This window comes from Mastigoproctus giganteus, chromosome 10, assembly GCF_048544385.1.
Source record: "Mastigoproctus giganteus isolate SK-2022 chromosome 10, ASM4854438v1, whole genome shotgun sequence".
Classification (NCBI taxonomy): domain Eukaryota; kingdom Metazoa; phylum Arthropoda; class Arachnida; order Uropygi; family Thelyphonidae; genus Mastigoproctus; species Mastigoproctus giganteus.
In genome coordinates, this window is record NC_143584.1 from 157,534,918 (window position 1) to 157,554,229 (window position 19,312).

Consider the following 19,312-nt stretch of genomic DNA (forward strand, 5'->3'; position numbering starts at 1 on the left):
AAGCCTCCAGACCTGTATGCAATACTCAAGGCGTGTATTCAGCCTTATGGGTTAAGCCTGACCATTGCCTTATACAAAGGGATAATCACCTCCTTTTCCCTACTAGCAAAATTCTTGTATATCATTGAGAATACCCCATGACCTGCTCTGGCAGCCTATCTGCACTGCTGCTCTCTAGCAGCCTGTTTGCATTGCTCAGAAAATTTCATATCTGACTGCACAATTACCCCCAGATCTTTTTCATTTTCTACCACCCTAAGTGTAGTACCACACAGTTGGTATGTTTCTCTGGAATTACTTCTACCCATACACAGTACTTTGCATTTGTCAATGCTCTAATTTGTACAGTAGTCTTCCATGCGCAACAGTGTCAAAAGCTTTCCTGAAATCCAAGTATATGATATCAAAATTATTTTTTGCATCCAGTTCCTTTGTAAGCACATCATAATATCCAATCATATTTGTCAGGCAAGACTTTCCCTTAACAAACCCATGCTGTGTCTGAATTATTACTGCAGTCTTGTCTAGATGATCCTGCAATGCATCTTTAACCAGTGACTCCATTATTTTCTCCAGAAAAGAAGTTAAACTAACTGGTATGTAATTACTCGTGCCACCCTTAGATCCCCCCTTTGTGAATTGGGGATACATTTGCACATCTCCAGCCCATGGGGACTTTCCCTGAGTCCAAGGATGCACTCATAATTATGGCAAAGGGTTTGCTTACTTCCTTTGCTGCCTCCTGTAATATAACTGGGGCAGATCCCATCTGCCCCAGTTGCCTTTCTTATGTTTAACATGTGGCACAACCAGTTGAAGTTGGATAGCATCCTTTTGCTGCTCAACTTCAACCTCACAGAACCAACTTTTCTTCTTCCTAATTTTTTCCTACAACTTCTGCTTTTTGAAATAGCCTCCAGAAAATGGAAGGTCATAAGTATTTCCTGAAAACTACAATCTACAGAAACTTAATTCTAATGTCAACAAGCATCTTCTTTGATCTTCTCAACCTTCAACTCACACACAGTACTAAGTACTATAGGTTCTAATACCTTTTGTGCGTGGGTTTTCATAAAAAAAAAAAAATTCAAATCTACTATCCAAATAAAACAAAAATATGGTTAACAGCATAATCACTGTTTCTCATTAGCCTTCCCCCACTTATAAGATACTATCATTTCATAATTCATACAGATTATTCAGAAGCTAATCACAAAGAGAAATAATCAGAAAACATGCTTAAATTAATCAAGTTACTTATACTCCCATATTTCCATGAAGTCTCTAATTGTAAGCAAACAACTTAGAGAAGCTGTTTTTATTCATTTCTTTATGTTACAGCCTAGTGTCAGGCGTTCCATTGAGAGAGTACCAAATTAATTCCTTATAAACATTTAAAAAAGAAAGGATGATTTTCTTTTAAAAATATTCAGATTGGTCCCTAGAGGACTGCAGATATGCAAATGTCTCCCCAATTCATGAGGTATCAAAGGCAAAGTGAGTAATTACAGACCTGTAAGCTTGACTTCTGTTCCAGGGAAAATAATAGTCAACAGTTAAAGAAATAATGCAGAATCATCCTGACAGGAATGAAGTCATGTAGCAATCACAGATTTCCTAATGAAACACCTTATCTAACAATCTGATTAACTACTACAATGAAGTAACAAATAAGCTAGATACAAAATTTATTTATCATCTAAGTAGATTTCAGTATATCTTTTAATACCACTCCACATGAAAGACTGCTATTCAAATTATAGCAACTTGAATAATGGCCATCGAAAAGCCTATGACTAAATCAGAATCCTCATTCTGACTTATCCTGCTGTGGTAATCAGTTTCAAAAATAGAAGGGAAAATTTTGAAAACTGTTAGTAAAATAAACTAGCACAATGTTTTTCAACATATTTAGGAGTAGTGACCTTGATACATGGATGTGAAGTATGTTGGATTGAAGAACTATTTTGGTTTTTCAAATGTTGGCATAACATTTAAAACAATTAAGCAAATTGTTTTAATCAAGCCAGAACAGAGAAACAAGTACTGACTTTTCAGCATGAGTGAGGATAACATGCTTATAATTATCAGCTTGCTTTGTCTGTTGATTGCTTTTAGCAGAGGTGTGCAATTTAGAAGTTATTTTTCATCTTTATTCAAAACTCAAGAATTACTGTTTGTTGCCACAACAACCAATGCTGATAGGATGTTCTAGGGGTAGCAATGTTTCAAATGAGAAGAAAGATATAGCTTGGGATATAAACTTAAAAAACTTCAAGGGGTGTGTCAGGGTAGTAAACTATAGAAGATTACTTAGTTTCAACTGGGTCTACAGTAATGTCAGGAATGTTGTCAATAAAATGGCTGAATTTGAACTCCTGGTTAGGACAACTAATGCTGATATAATAGGGCTAACAGAAACATGGTGTAACCTGGAAATTAGTGATGATAAGTTCCACTATGGTATGTATAATGTATTTAGGAAAGATAGGAAATACAGAAGGGGTGAAGGGGTCATGCTTCTTATCAAAAGCAGCCTGAGTGTGACAAGAACTTTTGCTGAATCTGAAGTTACGTCTGCCAGCATAGAATCTGTGCGGTGTGAGTCAGCAGAAAGCAACGGTATAATGAGAGTGGAAGTAATCTACAGATCAGAAGATTGTGAAGAATATGATGAGAGTTTTTACATGCAGATGGAATGGCCAAGCAAGAGTGAATGTCTTATTATGGGTGATTTACTCTGCTTCAGATTGATTGGAATAAGTGGGAGGGAAACTCGCCATGGGAAAAGACTTTTAAATAAACTAGATGGTTATTTGTACCAGCATGTCAGATAAAGTACTAGGGCTGAGAATATTCTTGACCTTATCATTACTAACAATTCAGATGACATTGTGGCACCTCCATAGCCAGGTAGGCAGGAGCAGCAGTTGATTAGACCTGGGTTCGAGCCTGTGCCCACCAAATACGGTGGATGCGGAAAGGTCAGGGAATTACCACCGCATATCCCCGGAGCAATATGGCCTTAGTTGCTAATGCTCCTAAAAACCAAATAACAAACAACAACAGATGACAACATAAGACAAAGTACAGGAACCATTGTCAGGAAGCAATCATGCAATTGTCTGTTGTTGTCGTTATTATTTGGTTTTTAGGAGCATTAGCAACTAAGGCCATATTGCTCCGGGGATATGCGGTGGTAATTTCCTGACCTTTCCGCATCCTCCGTATTTGGTGATCACGGGTTCGTACCCAGGTCTGATCAAGAAGCGTGTGCTACGCACTGCTGCTCCCGTCCACCTGGCTACGGAGTCGCCACAATTGTCAGCTGGAAGATGAATAAAGATGTTGCAGTAGTTAAAGGTAAAGGTTTTAACTTCAGAAGAGGGGACTTTGACAGTTTAAGGTGATATATGGCATCTGTGAACTGGGCGGACTGCCAAAGATGCTGAATACATATTAACTATGGAATACTTCTAAAGCAAAAATCACAGAAGCCATGAATGCATACATACCTTTAAGAAAATATTGCAGGAGGAAGATGCTGAAATGAATGACTGCGGAGCTGGCTGATCAAACAGAGCAGATAAAGATAGCATGGGATAGTTACAGAGTGACGAAAAGTACTGAAGCCTACAACAGATATAAGTTGTTCTGCAATAGTACCACAAATAAGGTCAGGGAGGTCAAGGCTGCATAAGAGAAAGCATTGGCTAAGAGAACAAAGAATGTGGACAAGGAATTTTTCATGTATGTGAATACAAGGAAGAAAAAAGCAAATCAGATTGGACCCTTGTGCACTGGGTGTGGGAAAGTCTTAGACAAATGGACTGATATTGTGGATGAATTGAACAGGAACTCTGCATCTGTCTTTACTGACAAAAGACCCTTTATGCTGAGAAGAAGCTGTGCAAGTCAGGCAGAGCCACATGAAATTAGTGTTGTCATAATTACAGGTGACTGAAATGGATTGGAGAAGTGCCAATGTATCACTAATACATAAAAGCAGTTCCAAGAGTGAAATTGGTAACTACAGACCAGTTAGTCTAACTTCAGCGGTAGAAAAAATCTTAGAGACAGTGATTAAAAATGAAATCCAAGGAAATTTAGATAGATATGGCATTCTGAAGGACACACAACATGTCTTTGTTAAGGGCAAATCATGCTTAACTGACTTAGTAGGCTATTTTGACACAGTTACTCATGACAAACAGGCTGACACTCATGAGCTGAATTCAGGGAATAATTTCAACAAAGATTATTTAGACTTTAGCAAAGCATTCGACCCAGTCCTTCATGAGAGGTTGCTTATAAGCTTGAACAGGTTGAGATTACTGGTAAGATTCTAAGATGGATTGCTGGGTGGCTGCAGGGCAGAAGGCAGAGAATTGTGATTAATGAATTTTCTTCCGATTGGTGTAACGTCAGGAGTGGGGTCCCTCAAGGATCGGCTCATGGATCACTGTGTTTCTAATTTTTTTCAAAAGTAATTTTCAAAATTTTCAGATGACGTAAAGATTGGCAGAGTCATTAATGATCAGTGACAAGCAGTGCTCCTTCTGGATGACTCAAACAGACTTCAAAGGTAGTCAGAGAAGTGCCAGCTATGTTTTAATGCTACCAAATGCAAAGTCTTACACTTAGGGAATAGCAACCCACATATAAATTATACGCTTTGTGGGATTAAATTAAAAACAGTGCAGGAAAGGGATCTGGAAGTTATAATATGGCAGATATGAAGTTTTCTGAACAGTATAAACAGGCAGTCAGGAAAGTCCATGGTGTCCTATCGTGGTGATTTATCAAATGCTATCCTGTAGAAATAGGGAGGTCTTAATCCCACCGTATAAAGCAATTGTAAGACCACATTTGAATACTGTGTTCAAATATGGAGACCTCATCTGAAAAAGAGACATTGAACTTCTTGAAAGGGTCCAAAGATGGGCAAACTCAAATGGTGAGATCGGCAGAAGGATAACAATATGAGGAAAGACTCTAATTATGTGAGCTACAAAGCTTAGCAACAAGGCACCTCAGAAGTGAGCTGATTGAAGTTTATAAAGCTCTGAGAGGGATTAGTAAAAATGAATGAAGGTGGTGGAACTGTCAGTGTTCTAAACAATTCCAGAACTAGGGGTCATAAATTCAAATTACGGGGTTTGAGGTTTAGATTAGATTGTAGGAAGTTTTCTTTTAGCAAGCAGGTCATTGATAGCTGGAACAAGATGATCTCGCAAGTAGTTGAAGCTGACAGTTTGAATAAATTCAAAGGTCTACTGGATACTTACCTGTATGAGGAGGGAAGCATATCATTTGTGTTTTCTTATCTACCTGGTTGGTTTTTTTTTCAATTTTATTTTCTCTTTTTTTTTTGCCAGTGCAGCAAAAGCCTGTGGCTTCCTTGCACTATATGGCAAATACTATTAATACACATTAACTTTTGGATCACGAACGTTGAACATAAGTCAGTGCCACTCACTAGTCGTTCGTTGCTTGTTGTACTTTTCAATTTGGTTACTCTGAAAAGTGCTCACATTGCTTTTTTCACTACTTATAAGTCCCTTCTTTAAACAGATTTGTCAAAGGTCGCCACTGTTCTACCAGTCTAGTTATACATATTTAACCAAAGATGGCCAACATGTACACACATGCTTAAAAATCTTTTTTAACTTCAGTAGCAGGCATCAGTAGAAATTTTTTAAATCTATCTTTCCTTTTAGCACTTTTTTCTAAATAGTAGTAACTTTCCATTAAGTATTCATCCACTTTCACAGGAAGGTGTGCAGCACATTTTTCAGCTTACGAATTAATAAGGTTTTACAAATTAAAATGGAAAAATCACAAATTAGCATCTACAAATTAACAAGGAGAGCCTATTACCACCCATGCTCAATCTCTTCCTTTAATACCTTAGCCACTACAGTTTTTAAACTACCATAAGTTGCATTATCAACACTAAGTGTCAGACAGTTTTTTTTTTTTTTTTTGAAGGATGCCACATATGCTGTCAGGTTATTCAGAAGCCCGTTTTATTTTGTTGAGTCACCTTTCAATGCTGTCACTGAGAGCAAGCTGCTTTCAATTATGTATTTAATCTTTTATTACAAAAGGCCACTGTCATTAATGAAAATGGTTCGTTTTTCAGAGCCATCACTACCTTCTTCTTTCCCTATCTGTGCATTTTCACTAACAATGCCTGTTGTTTTTGTTCTTCCTCAACAATATTTTTTTGCTATTTCAATATCAGGAAAATTTCTACACAACATACCTGTAAGATCAGCATAATTCAGAGAAAGATGCAAATAAACATTCAGCATATATGCATCATCACCATGAAATGCAACATTGGTTTTTGCATTTCTTTCCATGCACTGCACACTGTCATTAATGCAAATGTCTGCCACTTAAAATGGAAAAATTACATTGACATACAAGGTAAACATGTTACCTTTTTCAGCTTTTATAATAGATGGAATATCTTGTGGACATGTCTTCTGAAATCTTAAATCTTATTTCTTTGGCACCTTACTAAAAGACATTGGTAATTAGATTCACATTACAAAAAGTACTATGAAACAATTTCACATAAAAGAGAAAAACCCTGCTATCACACAATTCTATTATGCAACATAGACTACCACTGCACACCTGATAGCCAATTCATTATTTTAACTTAGTTTTATGATTTTTTTCTGTAAAAAGAAAAACGTGGAGAAAATCTGAGTTTTCACAAAAATACAAAGAAAAGGGAAACTCTTTGTTACCAACTATATTACAACAGTGAGATGGAGAAGGGTCAAACTGAGTACAGCAAGGCAGTCTCCACTGTAAATCTAGAGAGTTAGCAGCTAAGTAGTTAGTGTGCAGATTAAAGAATGAATGCTTGGGGAAGCATATAGTTGTTTATGGTACTCAGTCTATTGTATAATTTTGGCATTTCCTTGAATCCAGATGAACTATAGGTGGAACCAATATATATCATTAAATCCACAATGTTTTCTGCAGCAGCATGTTCGAGAGGCAACCAGAGATGGTAATACTCTTGATCTGGTTATCAATAGTGATCATTCGCGTATTAAGAATTTGCAGATAAAGGAACCACTAGGTGGCAGTGATAGTGTACTGATGTGGGATTTACTTAAAAATATACAGGCGGGCCTTGATTAACGTGATTAATTCATCCCACGAGCGCATTTCACAAAACGGAAACACGTTAATCGAATATAATAACCAATAGGAAAAATTATAATTGGTCCTTGACCTTCTGGAATGTCCATAAAGAATTTTAAAAATACCTTTTAAATAACTTTTTAACTGTATATAATGTAAAAGATAATGAAAATAATTATGGAATTAAATGTTTATTGCATAAAACAGCAGTTCTTAAACTGTGCGCCGTGGAATATTTTAAATTTTCAAGGGAAACACAGCGATACTCGACATCTGTTGGGCACCACGCAAACTACTAGCTCGAGGTAGTTCACAGTTTCAGCATTTTTTATTAAGTTGTTTGGACCTAACTACTAAACGAAACTGTTAGGTTTGGTCTTTTGGTCTGGGTGCACCTTGAAAAAATTACTGAGACATTAAAGGCGCCATGAACCAAGAAAGTTTGGGAACCTCTGACATAAAATACACAATGAAGAAATTACTGTTGCGGAAATATTTGAACAGTGTTGACTTTCTCTTTTCATCAATCAATTTCCGATAGCCAACAACAATCTTCTCTGGGCCCTGGCTAAATAAATATCGCAGAGAACATCAAACCTTTTGTTTGGGGTTCTATGTGATACGAAAGATATCATCTAATTCTTTTACCGTTATCTCCTTCGCGGTAACATTTTCATCTGGCTCATTTAAAAATTTGAATTTTTAAATGCAAGTCGGCATTGACTTTATTAGCAGGAGACAAACACGTCTTCTTCCGATGGTTTACAGAACACACAGAAGCGGGCAGCAGACAAACGTTTGTTTATTGACCGTACGACTCGCGGTAAACTTAACATGCGATTCAAATCATTTTCAACTATCGCATAAAAAAAAAAGATCACGTTAACTGGAAATTTGCATTGTGTAAAGTGAAAAGTGGTATCATTTTTCAAATAGCATTAACTGAATGTTGCGTTAATCGAACTCGCATTATGCGAGGCCTAGTTGTAATTACCATCAGGGGTAAAGGAAAGGGTTTTTGCTTCTGTAAAGGTGACTACAGTGGTCTCAGACAGTTTTTAAATTCTGTACAGTGGGATTAACTGATGATGTTACCAACAGCAAATCCTAAGTGGGAAGCATTCAAGGAATTAATTGTGGAAGCTACTAAAAGTTTCATACCTATTAAGAAATATTGTTCAAGGTTTAGGTCTACATGGTTGTCAAATGAACTAATGAGACTTGTGGCAGAGAAGAAAAATGCATGGGATGCATATAAATTATCAGGCTACACAGAAGCCTATTTTCTGATATAAGCTAGTCTGTAATCAAGTCACAAAGAAGGTTAGGCAGGCGAAGGCAAATTACGTGAAATCCTTGGCAAAAGATGCTAAGAAAAACAGCAAGGATTTCTTTACTTATATAGACTCTAAAAGGAAGGGGATGAATCTGATTGGCCCACTTGATATTGATGGTTCGACTGTTGATGATCCTGCTCAGATAACAAACAAACTAAATGAGTATTTTGCATCTACATTCACACATGAGGAGTTATTAAGGATTGAAAATGCCACAAGGTTATCAAATTGTGTTAATCGTTTTGATAACCACAAGGTTATCAAAATGATTTTGTAATAACTGTGAACAAAGTGGAGGAGAAATTGTTGAAGTTAAACATAAAAAAAACACCTGGGGTGGATGGGATCTATCCAAATTTAAGGAGGCAGCAAAGGAAGTAAGCAAACCCTTAGCCATAATTATGAGAGCATCCTTGGACTCAGGGGAGGACCCCCACGGACTGGAGATGTGCAAACGTATCCCCAATTCATAAAGGGAGTTCAAAGGGTGACACTTGTAATTACAGACCAGTTAGTTTAACTTCTGTTCCAGGTAAAATAATGGAGTCACTGCTTAAAGATGCATTGCAGGATCATCTAGACAAAACTGCAGCAATAATTCAGACACAGCATGGGTTTGTTAAGGGAAAGTCTTGTCTGACAAATCTGACTGGATATTATGATGTGGTTACAAAGGAACAGGATGAAAAAAATAATTTTGATATCATATACTTGGATTTTAGGAAACTTTTGACACTGTTGCAAATGGAAGACTACTGTACAAATTGGAGCCAAATGATATTAAGGGCAAGTTGCTACAATGGATAAAAGGATGGATGAGTGGGAGAAGACAGAGGGTGGTAATCAATGGGTGCTGCTTTTCGTGGACTAATGTTATTAGTTGTGTCCCCTAGGGTTCAATGTTGGGTCCACTGCTGTTTTATATATTTATCAATGATATTGATGAAGTTATATCAGGTTTAATGTCCAAGTTTGAAGATGATACAAAGGTTGGCAGGGTTGTTAATGACAGTAATGGTAGTGTGCTACTGCAACAGGATCTAGAAATTTGGGGAAGATGGGCTGAGAAGTGGTAACTGAAGTTTATCATTGACAAATGCTTGTTGTTGTTGTTTGGTTTTTAGGAGCATTAGCAACTAAGGCCATATTGCTCCAGGATATGCGGTGGTCATTCCTTGACCTTTCCGCATCCTCCGTATTTGGTGGTGACGGGCTCGAATCCCGGTCTAATCAAGAAGCGTGTGCTACGCACTGCTGCTCCTTCCCACCTGGCTACGGAGGCACCTATTGACAAATGCAAAGTACTGCATATGGGTAGAAGTAACCCCAGAGGAACGTACCAACTGTGTGGTACTACACTTAAGGTGGTAGAAAATGAAAAAGACCTGGGAGTAATTGTGCAGTCAGATATGAAGTTTTCTGAGCAATGCAGACAGGCTGCCAGGGCAGGTCATGGAATTTTGCCAATGATATACAGGAATTTTGCTAGCAGGGAAAAGGAGGTGATTGTCCCTCTGTATAAGGCAATGGTCAGGCCACGCCTTGAGTACTGCCTACAGGTCTGGAGGCCTAATTTTAGGAAGGATGTAGATTTGCTTGAGCGTGTACAGAGAAGGGCAACAAGATTGGTGAGGGGAATGAAGGGATCCTCTTACCAAGAGAGGCTTAAGTTCTGCAAATTGCAGCGGCTGGAGACTAGGCTCCTGCAAAGTGATCTGATTGAGGTGTATAAGGCCTTGAATGAGTTGAGCACACTGAATTCTGATGGGATCCTTCCACTTGTTCAGATTACGAACCTAAGGGAGCATAAATTCAAATTGAGGAAAGAGAGATGCAGAATAGATGTACAGAAATTTGCCTTTAGCCGGCAAGTGGTTAATTGCTGGAACAAACTTCCATCTGTCGTTGTGGAAGATGATAGGTTAAATGAATTTAAGTAGGAACTGGACAAACATTTAGGGGAAATGGTTGTGTGAATTTCTTTTTTTTTTTTTTTTTTTGGCTGATGCTGCATAAGTTCATAATACCCTTGCTTTCTTGCATCACATGCCACTACTGCTAATACTATGTAAACATTGTTTTTTAGTATCACTTTCAATAAAGACTGCTGCTGGACTGAAGTCAACAAATTTCTGATTTCAATCCAGCTGATATATTTTGATGTGACTAAGAAATTGCACATAATACACTGTATACACTATAGATGTCAGTAATTTTTTGGTAATAATTTCTTACCCTAGTGTTGTATTATAGAGGTTATGGTGAAAGTATTCCTGTTGACAAACATGCAACATCATCCACACTAAGGTTATACATTTTTGATAATCCTTGGAGTATAACACCCAAAGGTTGGTTGCTCCATCTGTAGTTTAGGGAAATGATTTTCCATCCTGGGTTAAATAAAATTGTCCAGGTGGAAGTTCTCAAAAAATTATTTTATCTTATATGTGTAATTTAGTGCTAGATGCTGTCATCTGATATTTCACTATTTTATGCATAAAGATTATGTACGGGTGAAGTACGAAACATAACTGTTACCATTGCATAGAACTATGATGGACTAGTTCTCACCATCTGAGGGCACTCGTCCATGCTGAATCACAGACCAGTGCTCCATAATCCCTCTGACCCTAATCTCTCCATAATCCACTCTGTTCTTCACACAGACTGTGCAAAGTGTATAAATCCACTCCCCATGACATATTCAAATAATGTTCAAATGTTTTGTGAAATTTATTCACAGCTATCTTATAGGTTCTAGGAATTTTAGCTTCCTGTCTAAGATTACTCCCAGAAATACATATTTGGTTTTACTAGGATATTTTGACTACTCAATGTTAGTTAACACCCAGGATGTATAATTTATTTTCAACAGAAGTACACACATACTCTCTTTTGTGCTGATATTCTAAATATACTTCTTCAAGTGAATTAATCAATACTGTTGACCACACACTGAAATTGTCTTTATGTTGTTCTCACGATCTGTGATCAGCTGGACATATACTGAAGTCATCTGTACGTAGAAAAAGAAGCGCTGTAAGTGGGAATTAGCTTGTGAAAATAATCTGGCAAAGAGTGGTACCCAGACCCAAGCCTCGAGAGACTCCTTCTTAATACAATTTTTGAAAGCGAAATTTTTATCTAAACCCAAAAATGTTCTATTCATAATGATGTCTTGTTTGAAATTAAGTAAATATCCTCATAATCCAGAATTATATATGTCCTGCATGATCGCATATCTTCCTTGCACTATCACAGGTGTTTTCAGTGTTGAAATATACTGATATTAGGTGCACTGATTTGGCAAATGTATCTTGAACAGTTGCTTTTATTTGCACTAGGTGATCTAACACGGACCTGTTATGCCCGAATCACATTGCTCGCCTGTAAACCAGTTTTTTGTTTCTAAATACCTTTAGCAATCTGCTAACCTTTTTTTTTTTTTTTTTTTGTGCTGGTCAGATCTTTTCTGTGTTTACGAAACGCTAGGACTACTCTGACATCATGCTTCAGCGGTACTTGTTTTCTAGAAATAAGTGGTTATAGCAAATGAGAGATTTTTCTAATCCCTTTCTATTTATATATTTAATCATGTCATAATGTATCTCATGTAGTCTTTCATCTTACATATGATTCTGTGATAGTGTTGCACACAGTTCACTGTGAAAAACTGATTACACTATTGGATATAAAGTTAAGTTTTTTCAGCATCTGCTTTGTGAACCAAAAATTTCAAGGGATATGATTCATTACATTGCAAATATTTCTCCTAGTGCATTTGCTATTGTAGTGGAGTCAGTTATGTTGTTTCCATATAAGTGGCACACTGCTCTATACTGTTCTAATCATTGAAAAAGTGATGTGAATCAAGGATGTTTTCCCAGTATACAGAAAAAAAAAGCATTCTGCATTCATTTATGTCTAGACATTGCTTACACCAGTTTCTATTATATGAAGTTTCTTGTACTGATTAAATCAAAAGTAATTCCATAATCTATTCTGTTTTATAACTGTTTACTAGGATAGCAGTATCTTTGTGTAACATACTTTCTGTTTTCAATCTTTTTTATAAATTGTGTAGTTCTGCATTTCAGGATAACCATCTGTTTAAGGTATAATTCTTAAAATCATACATAAGAGTGTATATGTGATTATCAGGTACTGCATGGCATCATCCAAAAACAGAAATCCAATTATATAAGTTGGCGAGAGAGGCGGAATTAAGTGATTCAGAATGAAAAAAAAATGGGGGTTACACAACATAATCAGATAAGAAATTTACCTCAGTAGAAGATGACAACGTGACCATGTGAGGCTGCACCTAAAAACAGACAAATAACCTCTAGAGAGAGAGTATAAAGAAGGGTGGCCAAATTAGAGTAGTACTAATCAATGGCCATGCAAAGAATGGCTTACATGTTGTGGACTGCAAAGCATGGTAACCAAATTTTAGGGGGAACTGACTGACCAGCCTGAAAAGGATCAATAAGCTAAAATAAAGGATCAATGAAGTAAGGGTAATAAGAAGAACAAGACCCAAGGAGCACAAATCTAAAAGCTTAAGAGTAACAGAAGACTGTATCTTGTGACTCTGGGCAGCATCTTACAAATTATAGGAGTAAACTACCTTCCAAGGTGGCAAGTAATTTATTTAGATATTTTACTTGCCACTAAGTAATTTATTCCTATGGAGAGAGAGAGTGAGAGTGAGAGAGAGAGAGAGAGAGAGAAAGAGAGGGAGTGAGAGTGTGTGAGTTTTGACTAGTTAAAAGTGGAACTAGATGGTCACTTTTAGGCAATGGGAAAAATATGAGTGATTAGGAATCTTTTTCACCTTTTTTGTCAGATGCTGAAAAAAACCATTTCGTTGCACCTTTAGCCATTCTTATTATTCTCCACACCAGGGCCTATATTAGGCCTAGGCAAACTAAGCATGTGCCTTGGGCCCATAATTTGAGAAGGCCCGTAAATGGCAATGGATGCAGCCAAAATCAGTGACATTCAGTAACATAACAACGAGCATGAGTGCTCGTGTTCCTTATAAAATTTGTAACTGAAGTATAATTTCAAAATACGCATGCCACCGATATGTTCAGATTTGTATATATTTCCTTAGAAATATATACAGATTTATTTGCCTTACATTTTTATATTAATTGTGTAATCTTATTTTTTAAGAGCCCCCCTATGCCCTATTTTTTTTACTATTAAAGTAGGGTGTAGGGTCCCGGGAAAATATCTTGTCTAGGGATCAAATGCTACAAACATAGGCCCTGTTCATAATAAACATTTTGACAGGGGCCCCAAAAAAAAACTTTTGCCTGGGACCAGCATATCCTCAAGTTAGACCCTGCTCCACACTGCTATTATTTCTCCAATATCAGAAACTTATCTGCATATGCTGCTTCACACATGAACCCCTGAGATAGGTGCAAGCATTACTTTGATCCATGTTATCAATAAAATGCATATCTGCATTTTAAGGTTTCTTTACTGACATCAGCTAATACCTTTGCATCATTTCTATTCAAATGTATTCCATCTCACACAAAAAGTCCTATTTACTAGAGCAAGCCATGCTAATAAAAAAATTTCCTTACGAACAACTTGTAGAGTTCTTCAATTCTTGAATTAATCCATAAGATTTTCAACAGCGTACAGTCCCCCCCTTCCACCATATCATGCCTGGAGAAACAAAAAAGACTGTCTGGGGATTATAGGAGAGGGGAGAACAGAATAAACTCATATTTTGCCCAACAATCTGCTTTTGGTCAGAATCAATTACACATTCCACTTAAACCCTCTTTAGTTGCTGCTCATTTCATCCTTGGTCCATAACTTTTTGAGGAACTAATGATGTAACAATCAAAAACGTATATACCATCATGAGAGTGCAGTCCTACAGGTTATCTACCAACATCATAACCACTGTGCAAGAGCAACAAACAAAAGGAAAAGATTATCTTCATGAAGGATGATGCTTTACTATATGCTGACTGATAAAGTCAAGGAGATCCTTAACAAACATTCCCTAACACAATAATATCCTTTCACTTCCATGCATGTGTCTCCATATTTCACAGGAAAAAACGTGCAAAATTTCTGATTATGAAGATACCTGAAGTCCACAACATATACAGAGGTACTATAACATTAACAGAACTGAAGGCAATTTAATTAAAGACGAAACAAATATATCAGAAAAAATTCTTCTATCAGCTATTTCATCAGTGATCAGGTCACACAGCAATGTGTTGCAGGCATTGGTGGTAATCATAATGAAAGAATGTTTGTTTCCACCAATAATAATGTTTTCTGACAGTTTAGCAGTCACTTTGTTATTAGTTTTTGTGTGTCAATTTCTTTATTTAACCTAATAATAATCATTCCTGCAACCTCTGGAGGTTAAATTTAAATAATTGCAAATCTAACATCTCCAGAACATATCTATAATAGAAATATTTAAAAATTTTAACTCTTTCAAAGAAGTACTCTGAGAAATAGGCCTTCAAAACCCTAGAATATATATATTTTTTACCCCAAATACTTACCCAACAAAACCAACATCAGCAAGAAGCTTCAAGTCCAATGTAACTACTTGAATTTGGCCTTTTTGTCCCATAAAATTATTATGTTCACAGCCTCCTGGCCCTCCTCTGGCAACCAAGACTTTATCTTCAACAATATTTAAATCTCCTTTAATAAGTAAAAATTAAAACTTTTTGATTACAAAAATTACAAACAAAAAATTATAAATTTTTAAAAATCTTATTAAACATACCATCACCAACATCTCTAATAACTTTCCCTCCAATGTATATAATGCTTTATTTATATGTTGTCATAAAGCAATCCAAAAGTAACCACAGATATAAGGGAAAAAAAAAAAAAATCACTACACGAAGAATTCATACTATGCTTAACTTTCTAACTAAATATGAAAAGGCAAGGAGTTGAAAATTTTTAGCCCAATATAAATCACAAAGGAAAGGTTTTCATGAAAGACAATATTTCCAATCTGTGCTGCACCTCTTCTTGTGTGTTCACAGAAAATTTCAGATTTGTAACTATATTCTTCTCCTTTATAGAGAGCATTGAAGTATGGAAGACAAATGAAGATGCCGACTATTGATCAGGCAATGTGCAGTCACTGAGTACCTTCATTTAAAAGGAATGTGGCTAAAAGAAATTCATGAAGACATGCAGCAAACATTAGAGGAATCTTTTCCTTCCTAAGCCATTGTCAAAAATTGGGTTGAAGAATCTAAGCATAGACAAGACAGTGTTGAAGATGCATCCTACAGAGCGCAGCCTGTTATTGTGTCAATACATGCAATGTGGATGCTATTTGTGACCTGATCATGCAAGACTGCAGAATAACATGAAGCATATTGAGACAACATTCAGCATCTCCCATGAGTGAGCTCAGAATATTGTGGTAAATGTTTTAGGAATGAAGACAGTTTCTTCGAGGTGGATCCCTGAAGCACTGAAAGCATATCAGAAGCAGGAAAGGGGTTGGTGTTGTCATGAGACTGTGCAGCATTTTTAAGCTAATTAAACTCAGTTTTGGGGACTATGGACAAAAAATGGGTGCACCCAGTGATTAGCTGCCAAAATCTTAACAACCAGTTCCCTATAAAAAGTTCTGATTTAAGGGATATAACATAGTATGTTTTTTTTGTACCTTTCTCCATAAGAAGTGGCAATGCATTGAGCCATTGAGAATCATACGTAACAATATAAAAAAACATGTTTACATGTTTATTACAACAGAAAAAAAGTACTGCTTAATTAAACAAATTTAAAATATGTACTTTTGAAATGAAGAAGATAAAAAGAAGAGTTGTATGGTTAAGCAAACAATAATAACGTTTAAGAAAGAAATACCTATCATTCTTGTATTATGAAATATTACATGTAAGCTACTTAGGTTATTAAAAATAAAAAGTGTAGTATAATCTGGTCCATAAAGATTTTAAAAACAACATTTTGGAATTCAAAATACATCACCAAGGGTGTCAAGACTAATACTTAACATTTCTAAGACGTACAAGCTAAAGATTATAATGATTTATGCACCAACATCGAGCCATGATGATGAAGAGGTTGAAGAAATGTACACCGAAATTGAGAGTCTTCTAGATGAGCAGAAAACCCACTACACTATTATTATGGGGGACTTCAATGCTAAAGTTGGAAAAAGGCAAAACAGCACAGAAAGAGGAACTATAGGAAATTTTGGAATTGGTGAAAGAAATAAAAGAGGTGAAAGACTTGTGGAATTTGCAGAATCTCAAGGACTGTCAGTAATGAACACTTTTTTCAAGAAAAGGGTGAACAGAAAGTGGACATGGAAGAGTCCAAATGGATTAACAACTAATGAAATCGACTTCATCCTCACTAACAGAAGATATATTGTGAATGATGCTACCGTCCTGAATAAGGTAAATGTTGGAAGTGATCGCAGAATGGCAAGATGTACACTTGATATAGATGTAGGAAAGGAAAGGAAAAAACTGACTCGAGTAAATAATACAAAGGTCTTTGAGATAACAGAGGAGGAGAAAAGGCAGTATGTACTGGAACTTAAAAACAAGTTTAAGCTTCTGCAGACTGCTCGGGACCAAGATATCGACGAGGAATATTACAACTTTCTGAAAGTGATAAAGCCCAAGAAACCTATAGGGAAACAGAAATCCAAAGAAGAAAAAATTAGTCAAGAAACACTTGTCATGATGAACCAAAGATGACAAATGAAGAGCAAGAAAAACACTGACAGGGAGAAAATTGAGTATACCGAGTTATGCAAGCCATTAGAAAGAGACTCAGAGAGGACATAAGAAGATTTAACACAAGAAAAGTAGAACAAGCATTAAGGGAAAACAAAGGATTGAAATCAGCAGCCATGAGCAGTAATACAGAAAGACAAATGATACTGAAACTGAAGAATAGCGATGGTGTACTTATAAACAGCAGAGAAGGCATAATTCAAATAGCAGAAGACTACTATAGAGAATTATACAAGGAGCGAGGGAATGATACCAGCAGTGGGGAAGATGGATTGCAAAGTAGCAACACATACGACATACCCGATATTCTTCCTGATGAGGTAGAACATGCATTGAAGAAAATGAAGAATCGGAAAGCCCCGGGGGAAGATGAAGTTACTGTAGAGTTGTTAAAATTGGGAGTAAGAGACATAACACAAAAACTGGCAAGGCTCTTCACAAAGTAATACAGTAATACAGGAATAATGCAATCATAGTTTTGCTGCATAAGAAAGGAGATAAATCAGAAATTGGAAATTATAGACCAATTAGCTTGTTATCCCACATCTACAAGTTGTTCACAAGGGTCATTACTAACAGATTAGAAAGAATACTTGTTGAGAATCAACCGAAAGAGCAAGCTGGCTTTAGGACAGGATTCTCAACTATGGATCACCTTCATGTAATATCACAGCTAATGGAGAAAGCAAATGAATAAAAAACACCATTATGCCTGGCATTTGTGGATTATGAAAAGGCATTTGACTCCATACAGCATAAGGCAATGTTTCGGGCACTGGAAAGACAAGGCATAGATACCCCATATATTATGATTTTGAAGAAAATATATGAGAGTGCTACCTCCTTTATTAGACCAGACAAAGACAGTAGCAAATTTAAAATCGAGAAAGGAGTTCGACAAGGAGACACAATATCTCCGAAGCTGTTTACTGCTGCCTTTGAGGAAGCTTTCAGAAGATTAGACTGGTCGCAGAAAGGAGTCAATGTGAACGGAAAGTACCTAAACCATTCACGATTTGCAGATGACATTGTGGTTATAAGCCACGATCCCAAAGAATTAGAGGAAAATCTTAATCAGTTATGCACAGTTAGTAAGGATTTTGGACTAAAGATGAATATGGCTAAAACAAAAGTAATGATGAACAAGTATGCCATAGAAAGGGAAATAATGATTGAAGGAGCAGTAATTGAAAAGGTGGAGTCATATACTTATCTGGGACAAGTTATTAGCTGTAATAATGATAAATGGCTGGAAGTCAAGAGAAGAATAAATTTTGGATGGATAGCATTCAGGAAATATAGTCACATACTGAAGAGCAATATCCCAGTTTGTCTGAAACGTAAAATAATGAATCATGTATACTCCCCACCATGACTTATGGAAGTGAAACTTGGGCACTCACCAAAAGAATGGAAGAGAAGCTGAGAACTACACAGCGAAGAATGGAACAAATTATATTGGGAATCAGACTGTTAGATAAGAAGAGAAACACATGGATTAGGTAGCAAACTCAAGTAAAGAACATTCTTATCAAAACTAAAGAACTAAAATGGTCTTGGGCAGGACACATAGCTCGAAGACATGATGACAGATGGACTAAGAAAATAACAGAATGGTACCCAAGAGGAGCTAGAAGAAAACCTGGAAGACAAAGGCAGAGATGGATAGATGAAATTCATGAGTTTTTGGGTAGTAAATGGATGGCCAGTGCTCAAAACAATAAGGAACTGGAAAGTTGCTGGAGAGGCCTTCATCCTGCAGTGGAATGAAAATGGCTGATGATGATGATGATGTAGTATAATCATGTTGAAGTATAGAATGCAAAAAACAATATTTTAAAGAATACTGGCAACTCTTGTTAGTAAAATAATAAAGTAGAAGGCTGTCTCATGTCAGGACACACTTGAAAGGGTATCACAGCCTGCAACAAATAAAATACATGCACATGCATAGTAACGTAACTCTTGACCTATCTGTTATAAAAATGGCTCTTTACCTACTAGAAATTA

At 36.5% G+C, this 19,312-nt stretch overlaps 1 protein-coding gene across 1 annotated transcript in view; it reads right to left on the bottom strand.

The window, feature by feature from the left end:
• LOC150079405 (GTP-binding protein 10) overlaps positions 1-19,312 on the bottom strand; it is a 140,062-nt gene that overhangs the window by 90,520 nt on the left and 30,230 nt on the right. The window contains exon 4 of the mRNA XM_090383840.1: positions 15,062-15,206. Coding sequence (XP_090239966.1) covers positions 15,062-15,206 — 145 coding nt within the window. The remainder of the gene's footprint in view (positions 1-15,061; positions 15,207-19,312) is intronic.